The sequence below is a fragment of the Melanotaenia boesemani genome, chromosome 17 (genome assembly GCF_017639745.1).
Source record: "Melanotaenia boesemani isolate fMelBoe1 chromosome 17, fMelBoe1.pri, whole genome shotgun sequence".
NCBI lineage: Eukaryota > Metazoa > Chordata > Actinopteri > Atheriniformes > Melanotaeniidae > Melanotaenia > Melanotaenia boesemani.
In genome coordinates, this window is record NC_055698.1 from 5,079,368 (window position 1) to 5,095,310 (window position 15,943).

General features: G+C 38.2%; 3 protein-coding genes across 3 annotated transcripts; 1 reads left to right on the forward strand and 2 right to left on the reverse strand.

Moving 5' to 3' along the window:
* Positions 1 to 3,226: 3,226 nt before the first annotated feature.
* Positions 3,227 to 5,006, reverse strand: LOC121628031 (E3 SUMO-protein ligase ZBED1-like). The gene is made up of 2 exons (XM_041966927.1): positions 3,945 to 5,006; positions 3,227 to 3,712 (listed from the first exon to the last, which is right to left on the reverse strand). Exons 1-2 carry the CDS (start codon positions 5,004 to 5,006, stop codon positions 3,227 to 3,229), a joined length of 1,548 nt encoding a protein of 515 aa, XP_041822861.1.
* Positions 5,007 to 5,894: 888 nt separating this feature from the next.
* LOC121657151 lies at positions 5,895 to 7,683 on the forward strand. Its single transcript, XM_042012537.1, has 2 exons — positions 5,895 to 6,067; positions 6,268 to 7,683. The coding sequence occupies exon 2, from the start codon at positions 6,423 to 6,425 to the stop codon at positions 7,554 to 7,556; it is 1,134 nt and encodes a 377-aa protein (XP_041868471.1). The 5' UTR covers positions 5,895 to 6,067; positions 6,268 to 6,422; the 3' UTR covers positions 7,557 to 7,683.
* Positions 7,684 to 7,804: 121 nt separating this feature from the next.
* LOC121628032 lies at positions 7,805 to 9,647 on the reverse strand. The gene is made up of 3 exons (XM_041966928.1): positions 9,260 to 9,647; positions 8,370 to 8,797; positions 7,805 to 7,928 (listed from the first exon to the last, which is right to left on the reverse strand). The coding sequence occupies exons 1-3, from the start codon at positions 9,641 to 9,643 to the stop codon at positions 7,805 to 7,807; spliced, it is 936 nt and encodes a 311-aa protein (XP_041822862.1). The 5' UTR covers positions 9,644 to 9,647.
* Between the last annotated feature and the right edge of the window lie 6,296 nt (positions 9,648 to 15,943).

Here is a 15,943-nt window from a genome sequence, read left to right on the forward strand (position 1 = left end):
TTTTATATAAAGATGATTAAACAAAATAAACACTGATCAAACACAAACAGATGAACCCATTTCTATTTCCCTCCCTCTTTGCCTGTAGTTTATAAGTGAAGTTAGCCAATGTAAATATAGCGACTTTAAAAAACCAAATAAAGTATATTCATTAACATTACTTACACAATAAAAACAACAGCAACAACAAAAAACTCTCCTACTTGCCTTTATGAAAATGCCGAGAGCAAACACGCATGAAGGGAGATGGTGTTGGATGTGGTGTCCTTCCCTCACCGCAGCGACCAGGCCATCCGATGTTATATCCTCAACCTGCTGTCCAAAGCCTCTTTTGCAAGTCGGAAACTGAAAAAAATCTAACGTAGTGGCTACTTTTCTACCATTAAAGTTGTGTGACTTAGTATGGCAGTCTTTAACACAACACGAGACCCATTTTATCAAAGATTATAACACAGCAAAGACGATGAACAGCTGTTTACAACGTGTAACCAGCCAACATGGCCGCCCCCCCTCCACCCCCACTTTGTTACAGATATCTGCAACGTCTTTTTGCCTAGTCTAAATTCTAATACAAGATCTCTGCAATTACATTCTGCCTAGGCAGAATGAGGATTAAAGATATCTGCAATACGAGATATCTCTAATTAAAATCCCTTTTAAGATATCTCCAAACGAATTATAGATATCTACAACTGATTTATGGATATCTGTAATTCCAATTAAAGATATCTACAATATAATTTTGACTAGTCAAAATTCCAATTCAAGATATCTACAATGTTATTCTGGCTAGGTAAAACTCATTTTAAGATGTCTCGAAAAACAAATGCAGATATCTTTAATTAAGGGATAATGGAGGTATCTTGAATTGGAATTATGCCTAGTCAAAATTATATTGTAGATATCTTTAATTGGAATTACGGATATCCATAATTCAGCTGTAGATATCTGCAATGTGAGTTGTGGATATCTGCAATTTAATTATGACTGTCTGTAATGACACGCCCCATAGACATGAATGGGGAAAGTGACGTCATTTGTCCTAGTAAAAATTAAATTGAGGATATCTGTAATTACAATTGTGTATAGGAAGAATTAAATTGTGGATATCTGAAATGTTATTTTTGAATAGGAAGAAGTGAATAACAGATATCTGCAACACATATCCTGTCTGACAATTAAATGTTAAAACGGCTTGCCATAGTAATAACTCTTATTGGATCAGGTTCGAATTTTTGAAAGATGCACTTTTCGTTAGGACATTTTGTAAAAATTGCTGGGGTCGTTTTTTTTTAGCTCAGCTTCTGACCGGACAGCACGTCACGTTGACAGCAGACTGAAAACTTTGCATTCTTGTGGATTTATCCAGCTAACTTCAAGCTTTTCAATCCAGGACAACTTCTTCAGCTTCTCGAACATCTTTGTGGCTTTGCTTGGTAAGTTTAACATTTTTATTAATGGAAAATAAACTTTTTTCTGCACCGGTGTCAGCAGATCGAATTGGATTAACGTGACGTATAACCTGTTAAATCCTCTGCATTGAAATGATAGTTTATTTATTTTTTTTTTTTTAAAGTGAACTAAAATAATAATGTCTTAACACTACTGTCCAAAGCAATCGAATATTTTGTAAAATAAATGCCTCCCAATGATGGATATTTAAGATAAGCTAAGATAGGTTAGCTGGTGTTACGTCTTTTATTCAGGATCATGTTTCTGCTTGCTGTTTTATTACGGTGGACATTGTGTTTCTGATTTAAGCTCCTTATTTGCTAAACATTTAATGCCGTTTTTCTGTGATAATGGGTTGATTCTCTCTCCAAAAATACCTCATCCTGATAGATCCTTACATCAGTGAGGTGTGACACAAGATCATGGTTGGATCATTCTGTGTTACAAGTTTTACTCAATGGCCATATAATTTAATTATAATTTTTTTTCATTATCCATAAATGTGCGTGAACTACCTTCTCTTTGGTCTTGTGGAGTCCCACATCATTCAATGACAGAGTTTTTATTGATAGAGGCAGAAATATTTCGTGTCCATTGCAATTGACGCAAGCTCTGAAATGTCTGTGTTATACCATTCTATTTCTGTTTTTTTGTGCTTTTATATATATATATATATATATATATACATTTTTTTATTTATATGCTTTTTTCCTGTATTGTCCAGCCCTAATATATGTAGGGGGGGAAAGAAAATGGAAAAGGGAATCACCTTTTAAATCTAAGATTTGAAAAGGAATTTCTAAGCAGATTATTTAATTATCCTTATTTAATTCTCCTTTTAGAAATTGCTTTTGAAAATACATTTACAAATCACGGTATTTAATAATGAATATTTCCTATTCCTTGTTAATATTTTAATTTGAAATGTGTACAAATTACAAAACACTTTTCAAATTGATCTTTTTATTGTATAAATTAATTTTTTTAATTTAAAATGATATGAATTAATCTATTTTCTTGTCTGTCGTGTTTTGACAGGGGTATGGCTTGATGATAGAACATGCCTGGGTCTCTGTGATTGGTTAGGAGGAAGTTATAACTGTAGTTTTAAGCTACGTGATGGACTGTGAAGATGCACAACCCTATTGCGCAATAGCATAAAATGGCCAGACCAACACTTAAAATATATCTTTTTAAATGTTTTGATAATTATCAATATCAATCATATATATATATATATATATATATATATATATATATATATATTAGGGCTGGGACGATATGCTTTTCTCCCGATTCAATTCTTTTACGATTTTCTGTTTGCCGATTCGATTTAAATTGCGATTCTTTGATACAGCCGATTTTTGTGATTTTTTTGTTTGCAACTATAGTTGAAACTATGTCTACAGACTATCAGGAGCCATTTTTTCCATTAAAAAAATGCACATCACATGTTAGTCTGTTTTTAAGATTTATTCAGCAGCAATATATTTGCACAAGCTGTTTCAACTGATACTTTATTCAAAAGCCTGGACTGCATGTAAGAGGTATGGAAAAAAGATAAGAACGTTATTCTTACTTTCCACATCTTAAACTTTTTTAAAAAACTGAATAAAAAAACCTAACTTTCTGAAATAAACTGCTACATTTACCTGCACACAATACAAATTGCAGCCTTTAAATTAACGTTAAGGTTAATAAGGAAGTAATACCTCAAAAGTAGTACATAAACTCTACAATACAATGAACAAGAACATGCACTCTGCTGCTACATTTATCCTTCATAGTGCTTCGGAATATCAAGATTCTTGTGCAAAAACAAGAGCTGGTCAACATGGTCTGTGGTGAGGCTGCTCCTCTGAGCAGTGACAATATCCCGAGCTGTAGAGAAGACACGTTCAGCAGAGACACTTGTCCCTGGTACACATAAGTACCGCTTGGCTAGTTTAGCCAGGAAAGGGTACTCATAATGATGTTCTTTCCACCACTCTAACGGACTTTCAGACAGTGGCAAAGGAGCAGCTCTGTTGTAATCCTTCACCTCCTCTGCAGCACTGTCAAAGGCTGACTTCTCTGGAAGTGCTGATACCTGCCTGCTGGTTTCCCCAAAAGTGTTCCCAAGTAATTCATCTAGTGCACAGGACACTCTTCTTTTTGCAGATGGGGGGCCCTGGAAATCTCCATCTTCTCCTTTACTCTGACCCTCTTCTGTAGCAGCTGCATAATCACCAAGTTCCTCCTGGTTCTGCCTCACTACTTCCTACAACAAATAAAATAGTATAACAAATAATTAATACAATATATAAATAACTTAAATGTCACTTCTTTGATGGCACTCTCCTTATTCGATCATTAAATTGCAATACATCATGAGCAAAGTGCCACATACATTATTCATAATCATAATGTAAACATTTTAAAATGCATATACCTCCAGAATACTCACAGAACATGTCTCTAATGATTATTATATTATTAATTTATTTGTTTACCTGACAATGTTCCACGGTGGTTGCAGCTTCAGCGGCCATTCTTGCAAATGTTTCTTGTTTCTCCTCTTCTGTCAGGAATGGCAGCACTTTAAACCTTGGATCTAGTGCTGATGCTAGATTAAGTGTGGCCTTTTCCACCTCTGACGTGTACCTCTTACTTAAGTCTTGGTGAACTGCTTCTTTCAGGTCTCTAACAAATGGAGGATCTCCGAGGGTTTCCTGCGTGGCTTGCAGGAGTTGCGCATGAAGTGGGGCTATGACAGAGACAGTCGGGTTGTTCTCATCAGACATAACACTTGTAGCCACCTTGACTGGCTTCAGGGCCCGGATGAACTCCTCCGCATTAGATATGTCTGACTCTGTAAAGGTGCTGATATCTTTCTCTTTTTTCCTCACATCGGGGGAAAGCAGAGCAGCTGTGACTGCTGGCTGCTGTTCGAGGAAACGCTCGACCATATCATACGCACTGTTCCACCTGGTTGATATGTCAGTTATCAGTTTGTGCGCGGGAAGCTCAAGCAACTTCTGTTTTTGCTCCAAAACATTAAGTGCGATGGCACTTCTATGGAAAAATCCAGTCACACACGGTACTCGTCCGAGTAGACTTGCTACAGCCGGCAGCTTTAGCGCACGCTGAGAGGCCAGGTTGAGTGTGTGTGCGTAGCACTTGACATGCAGAAAGCCGGCTAACTGTGCGGCGACAACCATATTAGCCGCATTATCTGACACTAAAGCCGGGTCTTTATCTGTGATGTACCACTCCGTCACCACGTTACAAAGCAGCTCTGCTAAATTTGAGCCAGTATGACACTCATGCATGTCCCTGGTCTGGAGGACGTGGGAGGACAGAGACCAGTCTTCAGTGATGTGATGGGCTGTTATGGTGATGTAAGACTGGGTTGCCCGTGAAGTCCATGCGTCGCAGGTGAGAGCAACACGTTCCGCTCTGATGAGTTTTTCTTTGACTTTCTCCTTAATGTCCTTGTACATTTGAGGCACTGCTGTTTCAGAGAAATACTTTCTGGAAGGTATCACGTACCTCAGCTCTAGCGTGTGTAGCATGTTCCTGAATCCCGTGTTTTCCACAACACTATAAGGCCGCAGGTCTTTACAAATAAAGTCAGCGATTGATTAAGTTATGCGTTTCGCTTTTTCAGAACTGCTGGGTAGTTTGTACAGTGCTGCTTTGAGTGTCTGCTGGCTTGCTGCTGCAGTTCGTTTGGCTACTAGCTCTGCATTTACCTCAGGGTGGTGTCTTGTCAACTGGGCAGTAACGTTGGTCGTGTTTCCGCAGTACGCGACGTGTGCATTACAGTCTTTACAAATAGCTTTCGACATGTCCAGCTCTGTTTTTCCATTCAAAGCAAAAAAACCAAAATGTGTCCATACTTTTGACTTAAAATGAGAAGGTGGAGGTTTTATCTCCGCGCATTTTTGCAAATTCTCCACCATTTTCTGCCTTCATTTTAAGTTTTTTTTCCTGCAAACGGATGTAACGTCACATCACGCGATAGCCGGAAGAAAAACATTTCGCCCTCTGTTGGAGAAAAGCGGTAACCCTTTTCCCACCCGACTTATACACAGACTAAAACGAAGCGTTTAAATTGAAGGAAAAATCGATTTTTGAACAAAAAAATCAATTTAAAAATTGTAAAACAAAAAAACGCGATACTTACGTGAATCGATTTTTTCTCCCACCCCTAGTACCTAGTGATGGACACTTATTCCTCCTGGAGTATTATACTGTTCATTCCCTTGGAACACTAAAACCTTTTGTTAAAATGGCAAATGTTATGAAGAATCACACATGTTTTGAAAACTAATATATAGGAAATGTTAAGTAGCATATCTTGCATGTTATCTATTCATGGGTTTCATGTGACGTCACTGGGTTTCAACGGCGCCATCTTTAGGACCGTCCTGAGACCGGAAGTATGTTGTAATCATGCCATCTATATGCTGTGCGGTCGGTTGCGATAATAGCAAAGGAAAACAAACAGGACTTACGTTTTTTAACATCCCAAAAGACAACGAAAGAAGACAGAGGTGGATTGCTGCCATAAAAAGGGACCACTGGACTCCCACCGAACATTCACGGCTATGCGCTGAGCACTTTATTTCAGGTGAGTACGTACGTAGCTTAGCGTTAGCATGCTAACAATCTTGATATTAAAGATTAAAGAGATTAAAAATAGTCGCGATCAATGAACGCAATTAGTTCAGAATATTACTATATCGAGTTATAATCAATTATTAGTTAGAGCTAATTACTAAATTTCGTTTCCTAACTTGTTTTTTTTTTATTCCATTTCTACTGCTGCAGGTAAGAAGAGTGACAATCCCCTTCACCCTGATTATGTGCCAAGCTTGTTTGCATATGTTACACCTGAGCAACGGCAAAAGAAGGAGTACACGTACAGGAAGTTTGAGCAAACACAATCACTCAAACGAAAACTATGTGCAGTACAAGATGTTGGGATGGTGGCTGCCTATGGCATCAGCAGCGATCCTCACACAGACCATGAGAACATGGCTACAGAGGACCCAGGTGAGACTGCAGACCACAGCTACTGCAAAGAAACAATTTTCACTGAGGACACTGTACCATGCACCAATGAAGCCTGCCAAGCCACTGTAAAGAGACTGACAGATGAGTGCAGTGCACTGCGTGCAGAAGTTTGTCAGCTAAGAGAAAAGGTCAGCCAGTTCTCCTTCAGCCAGGAAGCCTTTATGAACAATGATGACATGGTGCAGGACTTAACTGGACTTCCATCTCATGCAAAACTCATGGTTGTCTTCAGTTTTGTGTCAGGATTCCTGAAAGTTGGACCTGGACTTTCTCCCTTTCAAAGCTTCATTTTGACACTTATGAGAGTGAGATTAAACTTACCACTACTTTTCTTTTCTTATATGTTTAATGTGTCAAAGCCTACAGTGAGTCGTGTGTTTAACAGTACATTAGATGTTTTACATGATAGATTGTCCAAATTAATTGTATGGCCCCCAAAAGAACAGATTCAGATTAGTTTACCCATGTGCTTTAGATCTAGTAACTTCAGAAACTGTACCTCCATAATTGATTGTTTTGAAATTTTCATTGAACGACCTAAAAACATGAGAGCCAGAGCACAGACGTATTCCCAATACAAACATCACAATTCGGCAAAGTACCTAATATCAATTACCCCACAGGGAGTCATATCTTTTGTGTCTAATGGTTGGGGAGGGCGAACAAGTGACAAGCACATCACTGAAAACTCTGGCTACCTGGAAAATCTGTCACCTGGCGATGTGGTCCTGGCAGACCGAGGCTTCACTGTAGGAGCTGCTGTAGGCTTGCACAGTGCTCACCTCAAAATACCTGCCTTCACTAAGGGGAAACAGCAGCTGCATCCAAGTGAACTTGAGGATTCAAGGGGACTTGCAGCTGTTCGGATCCATGTTGAGCGGGTCATTGGTCTTGTGAGGAACAAGTACACCATTCTACAAAGCACAATACCCATTTCTCTGTGTCAGACATCAACTGAAGGAAACCTCACATCGCTAGACAAGATTGTCAGAGTGTGCTGTTCCCTGTGCAACATTTGTCCATCTGTTGTCCCCTCAGAGTAAAATGGGTGTGACGCTGTAAATAGTTTTTTTTTCTTTTTTTTGGTTGTAACGATTAGCCAACTTATTAATGCTCATTGACTGTTTAAGTGGTTAATTATTTGTTATTAATAAATCTTACCATAGTGAGGCCTCTCATTCTGACTTTACATCTCTGCTGCTCAGGGTAATTCTCTCTTCTAATGGGTTTGTTTACATTTTGTTTCAACAGACGGTTTAATAAAGATGTATTTAAACAATCTTTCATGTCTTTATTTGATAGAGAATTTAATTTTACCCACATCATCCAAAATATAAAAACAAGTTTGATAATAGCTTGAGTACAAGTTTGATAGAGGAATGGGCAGGTCCAGCTGCATCACCTTTGGGATGAACCTGAGAGAGAGGGATGGAGAGAAAAAAGAGAGAAAATAATAATTAAGATAAATTGTAGAGCACCTCCTTCCCGCAACTCTTTATTTTTGTTAAAATGAAAAAAATATATTAGAAACTTAAAATTAAACATTTGTACAGTTGTGAATGAAGGCTACTACTACATTTTAAATTTCAATTAAAATTAGACCTGCACAAAAGTCAAAAAGAGGGACATGTAATGGCGCTGCTTAGCAGCATTTGCATATCTCCAAAATCCACCTAGAATTACACATCGACTCGTCTGTTTTCCTGCAGACATGACTAGGAGGAAATGCAAAGGAGACACTTTTTAAGTTCCTTGGTGTACCTGAAATGGAACAGTAGTTTCCACAAAAAAGTGGGATTTATCTATGAAAAAGTAAAGGTTGTGAGGGCTTATTCAGGCCATCTAATCTGTCTTACCTGTAGGAGTGGCGGTCTGAAACAGAGAGGATGGCACTTTCTTTGGGCTTGGACTCCTGCTTCTCGCTGTCATGAAGCATCTCAAGAAATCTCTGGCACTCTTCATCTGATGGTGTGATGTCCGTACCAGGAGCTTGAGTCTGGCGGGGCTCCTTATGAGAAAAGCTGATGTTGCGTAGCTCTTCAAATGGAACACCCTTAACAGATGCCCTACTCGGCCGAGTCCAAGCACAGGGCTTCTGCGTGCAAGCCTGACCGTTTCTGATCTCAACAGCAGCCACGACGGCATACATGAGGGCTGCCGCATGAGAGCACACCTCTCCCAAGCCTGCTTTACAGGTGCAGTGAGCCATAACAACAGTCCCATCTTCCTGCACTGTGATCCAGGGGTGTGTGGGGGTCAAAGTCAGACTCTGTGAATGTTTCACCTGCAGTTTACAAGACCCACCCACCCATCCACACACACACACACACACACACAAAGAAAAAGAAAAAAAAAAGAATGGAAGATTAGTGTTCCAACAAGAATACCCCCTTTTTTATTACGTCCAGTGCCAGATAATCAGGATATTTTCTAGATATTTTTACATCAGTTATAAATTATAATGGATATCAAATTATCCAGATGTGCTGCACAACATGCAGTAGGCCTACATCTACTGAGATCTACTTATTTATTTATTCTTTAATTGTTTGATTTATAATCAAACAATTAAAGAACAAATAAATAAACGCCCCCTCCGTTACTTTCATGGATTTTTTTCACACAGCAAGCTAGCGCACTTGTAAACAAACACTTAGCTAGACAAAAAGAGATAGCAAACGTAACTTTTCTCATACTTTTAATCGGCCATAAAGCTAGTAATGTAGTAAATAAATACACAACGTACCTTTCCTGTGATCAAGAAAAGATTTTTCTCCTCCAGGTGATGAAGTTTAGCCTCAGTTACCCATCCTGAAGTGAAGTGGCGGTAGGCGTCGGTACTCTTGTATGCCTTAAGGGATTCGCCGGTGTAGGGGGATGGATTGTGAATGAGATATATGTAGATGTCGGCAAAAGACAAATTTGGCAAATGTTGGGCAGATTTCAGAGGATTCAGCAATTCATTTGATATATGATATGGATCAAAGCCTAAAATACCGATTTTTTTCAAATAGCGTTCTTTTTCTTTAGCAGAGAGATGCACGATTGCCATTTTTCCTTGTGAACAGTTGATGGCGCTAGGTCCTAAAGATGGCGGTGGTCGGAAAATCGTGACATCAGTGAAACCCATGAATTGTTATTGTTTTAGATTTATAGCTGTCTCATAAATGAGAGCACCACACCTCTGTTTGAAAGTATTGACAGTTTAAATACTTGAAACGTACATAGTTTTTTTATCATATTAATTTTAATAACTATTAAATAATAAATTTTAAAGGCATTGAATGCTGGTCGGCTGGTTGGTGGTTGCAACAGCTCTCACCAGTTTTCCTTTATTTTCTTGTGTTTTAACCTATTTATAGCTTACTGCCTCTGTAAATATTGTGCACATATACACTTAATTGTACACAAATCTGTTGTTTTTCTGTGTTGTTGTTCAATTTATTTTTTTTTTCTTTTGTTTATTTTTTAAATGTACTAAAATGAGTTCAGACATTGATTCAAGGGTTTAAATAGTTTATATAATTGTATATTTGGTATTTTTGATTAGGTGTGAAGTTGATTGAATGATTTGAAAAAAAAAATTAAAAGAATATTAATCTTTCAGATTTGTACACAAATCTGTTGTTTTTCTTCGGATTCGTCGTGTTCCTTTCAACTTACGCAGCACCTACAGCGGTGATGCAGACGCTGCGCAAATATAAATCCGCCTTAAGTCCTGTGCAAATGAACTGTGTGCAGTTTTGGAGCATGTCTTTAACCCGATCCTCAAGCTGAAGGTGGTACCACAGCTCTGGAAGACCTCCTGTGTAGAGCTACAGGTACAGGTGTATCTACAGGCCGGTGGTTCCCTTGTCCCACCTGATGAAGACACTGGAGAGACTGATCCTGGGACACCTCCACACCACAGTGGGACCCTCCATGGATCCATTGCAGTTCGCCTACCAGCCTACACCATGCTCTTGCTCACCTGGAGAAACCTGGCAGAACTGTTAAAAAAAATATTTTATATATATATATATATATATATATATACACGTGTCCCCCAGGGGATGGTCTTGGCCCACTTTCTCTTCACCCTCTACACTGCAGACTTCAGACACAACACTGACAGCTTTGTTCTGCAGAAGTTCTCAGATGACTCTGTGAATGTACATAGTGTCTCCAAAGAACAAGTAAGACTTGCATTTAATCCAGGAAATTGCTTTGCTTGTTTCTCTCTTGGGCCAAAGTGATGATCATTCCACACCATCGGATTCAATAAGCCTGGAACACTAAAACCTTTTGTAAAAATGGCAAATGTTATGAATAATCACACATGTTTTGAAAACTAATATATAGGAAATGTTAAGTAGCATATCTTGCTTACTGCCTCTGTAAATATTGTGTATACAAGCCTTATACACTTAACTGTACACAAATCTGTTGTTTTTCTATGTTGTTGTTCAATTTATTTTTTACATATGTTTTGACACACTGTTAGGGCTGATTTGCTCCAGTTTGTAGCTCCTGCTTTTCAGTACTGCTTGCCAATTGGCCAATCACACATCTCAGAGTTTTCCTTGGTTGGAGCCAACCTGCAAGAGAAAATACAAAGCAGAGGACTGTTTGCAGGGTGATTTATGAGGAATATTTACAGGGAACTAACAACACAGTGGTATTTTTATTTTGCTTGAACAGTTCAAGCAAGTGTGACAAGGAAAGCTGCACACAAACAGCTAATAAGTCACATGATCACATGGCATCAACTCAATACATTGAGGTATGCACATATGCCTCACAACACATTTGCTTGCTTTTACTTTTTATTCCAGTTTAATGTAATTTCTTCTTTACTGATTTTTATTGGCTTTCTTTATTTACTGTATAGTGTTTTTTTTAATTGTGTAGTATTTTATGTTGTAGTTGTATGTTCAGTTTGGGCAACTGGGGTTGGAGTAAATGTGCCTCATTCCTCCTGGAGTACTATACCGTTCATTCCCTTGACTGCTGTAAGTACCCACCCATAAAATAAAATGAAATAAAATAGAAAATTGTTGGATGACTTAATGAATAAACAAAAAGACTAAAAAAAGAAATTGAGTCCCTGTTAATACATGTTGCAGTTATAAATCTATAATATTCACTTATTAATTAACTAACATTTCCTCGCCAGGTGGGCTCTTTCCTTTTGTTGAAAATTGGAATTGTCGTCATCGCCTGTGAATTTCACAGAGGCCATGAAAAAAGAAAAGAAAAAGGTGCATGGGTCTGTGATCAACTGGGGAAATACGTCACTGGTGAGACTAGAACACAACTGGCTACACCACCACGGGCAGAGGTTTAACTCCCTAAATAACCATGCTTCACGAAAGCCAATTCCCTTATCTTTCAGCTTGAGTACTCACCTGGTCTGCTTGGCAGAATTAAGGTAATGGTGGAGGGCGATTGCTTCGAAAATACAATCTTGGTTTTAATTATCCTCAATATAATCGAAATGGCTGTTGACCACCATGGTCAGGTGAGAGAAAACACCACAAATGTTTTAAAATGCAGAGATCTGTTGAAGCTGCCGTTTTATTAATTTTTTTTTTTCTCTTTTTTTTCTCCTGCAGCCTCAGGAAATGACCAGAGCATTAGGTTTGTGTAACGTAATTTTCACAGTATTGTTTGCAATTGAGATGATCTTAAAGGTCCTGGCATATTCAAACTGCAGAACTTTGTATATCGAACAAACCTCTTCGACTTTACCATGGTCATCATCAGGTACTTGATGTTTTGGGTAACAGCCCATCTCAAATGTAAATAAAATCAGAATACTGAAGTAGACGGTACTTGATAAAAGATCATGTCTGCTTGTGTCTCAGTATTTGGGAAGCGTGGCTGAGAGTGTCCTGCTTCGCTTCATGCCCAACCTGAAGAAACAGCTGAATGTGCTGTGGATGTCCATAAAAGACGCATCCATGCTCTGCTGGCTCATTCTATTTTTCATTTTCATCTTTAGGCATGTACACACACACACACATGTACTAAATTATTACATCACACAAAATCCCAGATGCTGCTTTCTTATGGTGATTATCTCTCACAAGGTGGGAACATCTTAATGACTCTCACTGTGATCTGCTGTCTCTTTGCAGTGTGATGGGGATGCACCTGTTTGGCTGTAAAATTAACTGGCTGCCTCAATATGGAGAAGTTGTCGATGACAGAAAGAACTTTGACTCACTGCTCTGGTCCATGGTGACAGTGTTCCAGGTTAGCTTTTGCCATAATCACATATGTTTTGAAAACTAATACATAGCAAATGATCTTGATGAGGATATGCAAAACTGGAAAACACAACTAGTCCTGACTATTGAACTCTTACCTGCATCTGATGAAAACACTAAGCTTCTTATTGGCCCTGGCAGGAGAACTGAATGCCTGCTTTGTGCATGTATCCATGAATAGAAAATAACTGGCTTTGATGTTGCTGAAAAATGTAAAAAAAAAAAAAAAACAACAACAACAAAACACTTGTTTACACACAATATACAAATAACATCTCATACACATTTTACAATTTTTCATTTGGAGTTTAAATATTTTTTTTATTTAATCATTGATGTACTCAATCTTTTTTTTTTCTTTGTTCTTACAGGATGGTTAACCCAGACACTTTTCAATACACATGGTTTAAGGCGGGCAGTAATGACCAATACTCAAGACTTGATTTTTGGCTTGTTTCCACTGAACTCTGCAAAAATGTTCTGGATTGTAAAATTTCAGCTGCTCCATTAACTGATCACAGTGTAATACACTTGTCACTATCTGTTCATAATAATTCTCAAAATGGTACCAGGGTCTGGAAATTTAATAATAATTAATTAAAAGTTTCAGAATTTCAGCGTCAAGTAAAGGTTATGATTGAAGAAATAAAAAATTCAGACATGTCTGATTTAAATAGATGGGAATGGCTGTAATTTCAAATCAAACAGCTGGCAATTGTCACGGGGAAGAAACTGTCATCTGTAAAATGACAAAAACAAACTGACCTGATAAAAAAAATCAACTCATTAACAGAAAAAGGTAATGATACTAATAATGTTGATGAACTCCAATCCCTTCAGGCTCAGCTAGATGATATATACCAGGAAAAGGCAAACGGTGCCTACATTAGGTCTCCTGCCAAATGGATTGAGCAGGGTGACAAAAGTACGGCCTACTTCTTCAGTCTTGAAAAACAGAGACAGTCAAGAAAACTTATTGATAAACTGAAAGTGGATGGTGTTCTAGTGGAAAGTCCACACATCATTGGGATAAGTATTTGGTCTTTTTATTCGGATCTGTACAAATTAAGTTTTCAACCACAGAAGTGTAAATCTTTGTTTAAAGGTATAGAGGGTAAGCTACAAACTTTAACTGAAGATGATAAAACAAACCTAGAAGAAGAGTTAAAGATCGCAGAGTTAGACAAAGCACTTCATGAAATGAAGAATGGGAAGTCTCCTGGAATCGATGGATTGACCACTGAATTGTTGAAATTCTTTTGGAATGAGATCAAATCAATTGTATATAAAGATTTTCTGGAATGTATTCATCATGGACGTTTATCCCCATCAATGAAAACTGGGTTAATAACACTAATTCCCAAGCCCAACAAAGATCTACTCTCGCTAAATAACTGGAGACCTATAACATTACTATGTAACGATTATAAGCTGTTAGCCTCCTGTTATGCTAATCGTCTTAAAACAATCCTTTCAAAAATTGTGGCTGAATATCAGTCTGCCTTTATAAAAGGACGCTACATTTCCAATCATATTAGACTTGTTCTGGACATGATAGACTACAAGAGCCTAATTGAATCTCAGAGCCTCATCCTATTTCTTGATTTTTATAAAGCATTTGACACCCTGGAACATAACTTTTTATAGACAACGCTTAATAAATTAGGATGTGGTGATAATTTTTGTAAAATAATAAAAATGTTCTACGACGACATCTATAGCTATGTCATATTGTCCACAGGATCGTCAGACAAGATCAGAATCAAGAAAGGAATCAGGCAAGGGTGTCCAATATCTCCCAAGCTGTTTATTGTTTGTACTCAGATCCTAGCTTACTCGGTCATTAACCATTCAGAGCTCAAAGGTATAAATATATTTAACTATAGCTGTGTCCCAATTCAGGGTCTGCACACTTCGAAGTACGCAGACTACGTAGGCTACAGAGTGTCCTCCGTAGTCTACACACTTCGAAGTCTGCTTAACGTTCGTGAAATGGGACAGCCTACCTAGTCTACAAGAATTTCCCATAGCAACAACACAGGACGTTGAATCACTTAAACCTCTGAAATTACTCGTAGGAAACATCAGTAGACGCTGAACACGGAGCGGCAACACCGACAGTAAAAAAAAAAAAATGAAAAACACGGTTTGAGGCTCTGTTGTTTTCCAGCCGGTACACACTTCATTAACCCCTTAAAAGTCATTGAATATCAAATATTACCGAATGTCACCATTTAACAAACATGCTTTAAATGCACTTGCTTTTGTAACGTATATACTAAAATGTAGTTAAAAAAAACTTACTTTTTTTAAAATAAAACTTTATTTAAACTTAATACGACTCTTCTGAGGTTGCTGATTCGCCACCGTCCTGTGCAATAAATTGTGGGAGACAGCCTTTGTTTGAGGCCAAACGAAGGGTGGATTTGGAGGGTCCTCCAAAGTCTGTGAATTGGGACAGTACTTCGCGCACTGCGATGAGGTATGTGGCCGACGAATCCTCACTTCGAAGTGTGCAGACCCTGAATTGGGACACACCCCATATTTTTCCCCTGGCCGACTTTATGGCGCATGTGCAACTCTCAGCAGAGATAAAAAAAAAAAAAATAAAGAAGACGATGTCTCACTCTATATTTTCTTCCCCTCTTTGCGCATGTGCATTGTGCAACTCTCAGCAGAGATAGGATTAGAAGACAATGTCTCACTCTGTAGTTTTTTTTTTTTTTTTTTGACGACAATAGTCGACGGCTAAATTCGTCGTCGTCTATTTTTATTGTCGACTAATCGTTGCAGCCCTAGTGAGAGCTCAGTGCTACCGCTCATTGAGGAAAGCAGAGACGCCCCGTCAGCTAAGAGTAGGAAAAGTTAAAATGACACTGTTCAAAGTTTTGTTACGTGTCACGTTCAAGGTTCTGTTGAACATGTTTCAAAGGTTTGTTCTGCACTTGGTTTTACTACTTTTACAGTTCAGGCATTGCTTTAAAAAAGTTGGTAGCCAGATGCAGTTCCAGAGTTGCTGCATAGAAATTAGCTTTGTGTGGGCTGTAGTAAACAAATAGGATTTTCACAAGTCAAATTCACTCACTCAGCTATTCTTCAAACTGCATAGTCTAACTTAAATCAGGGTAGCGTTTCCCAAAACATTTGTAGCCCCTTGCTGTAACAGATAATATAAGAGA

Coding starts and splice junctions, on each gene's coding strand:
- LOC121628031 (XM_041966927.1), bottom strand. CDS start 5,006: ATGCTACACACGCTAGAGCTGAGGTACGTGATACCTTCCAGAAAGTAT. Junction 3,713..3,944: donor CCACCGTGGAACATTGTCAG/GTAAACAAATAA, acceptor TATTTGTTGTAG/GAAGTAGTGAGGCAGAACCA.
- LOC121657151 (XM_042012537.1), top strand. CDS start 6,423: ATGGTGGCTGCCTATGGCATCAGCAGCGATCCTCACACAGACCATGAG.
- LOC121628032 (XM_041966928.1), bottom strand. CDS start 9,643: ATGGGTTTCACTGATGTCACGATTTTCCGACCACCGCCATCTTTAGGA. Junction 8,798..9,259: donor TTTTCTTGATCACAGGAAAG/GTACGTTGTGTA, acceptor TGTAAACTGCAG/GTGAAACATTCACAGAGTCT. Junction 7,929..8,369: donor TCAGACCGCCACTCCTACAG/GTAAGACAGATT, acceptor CCTCTCTCTCAG/GTTCATCCCAAAGGTGATGC.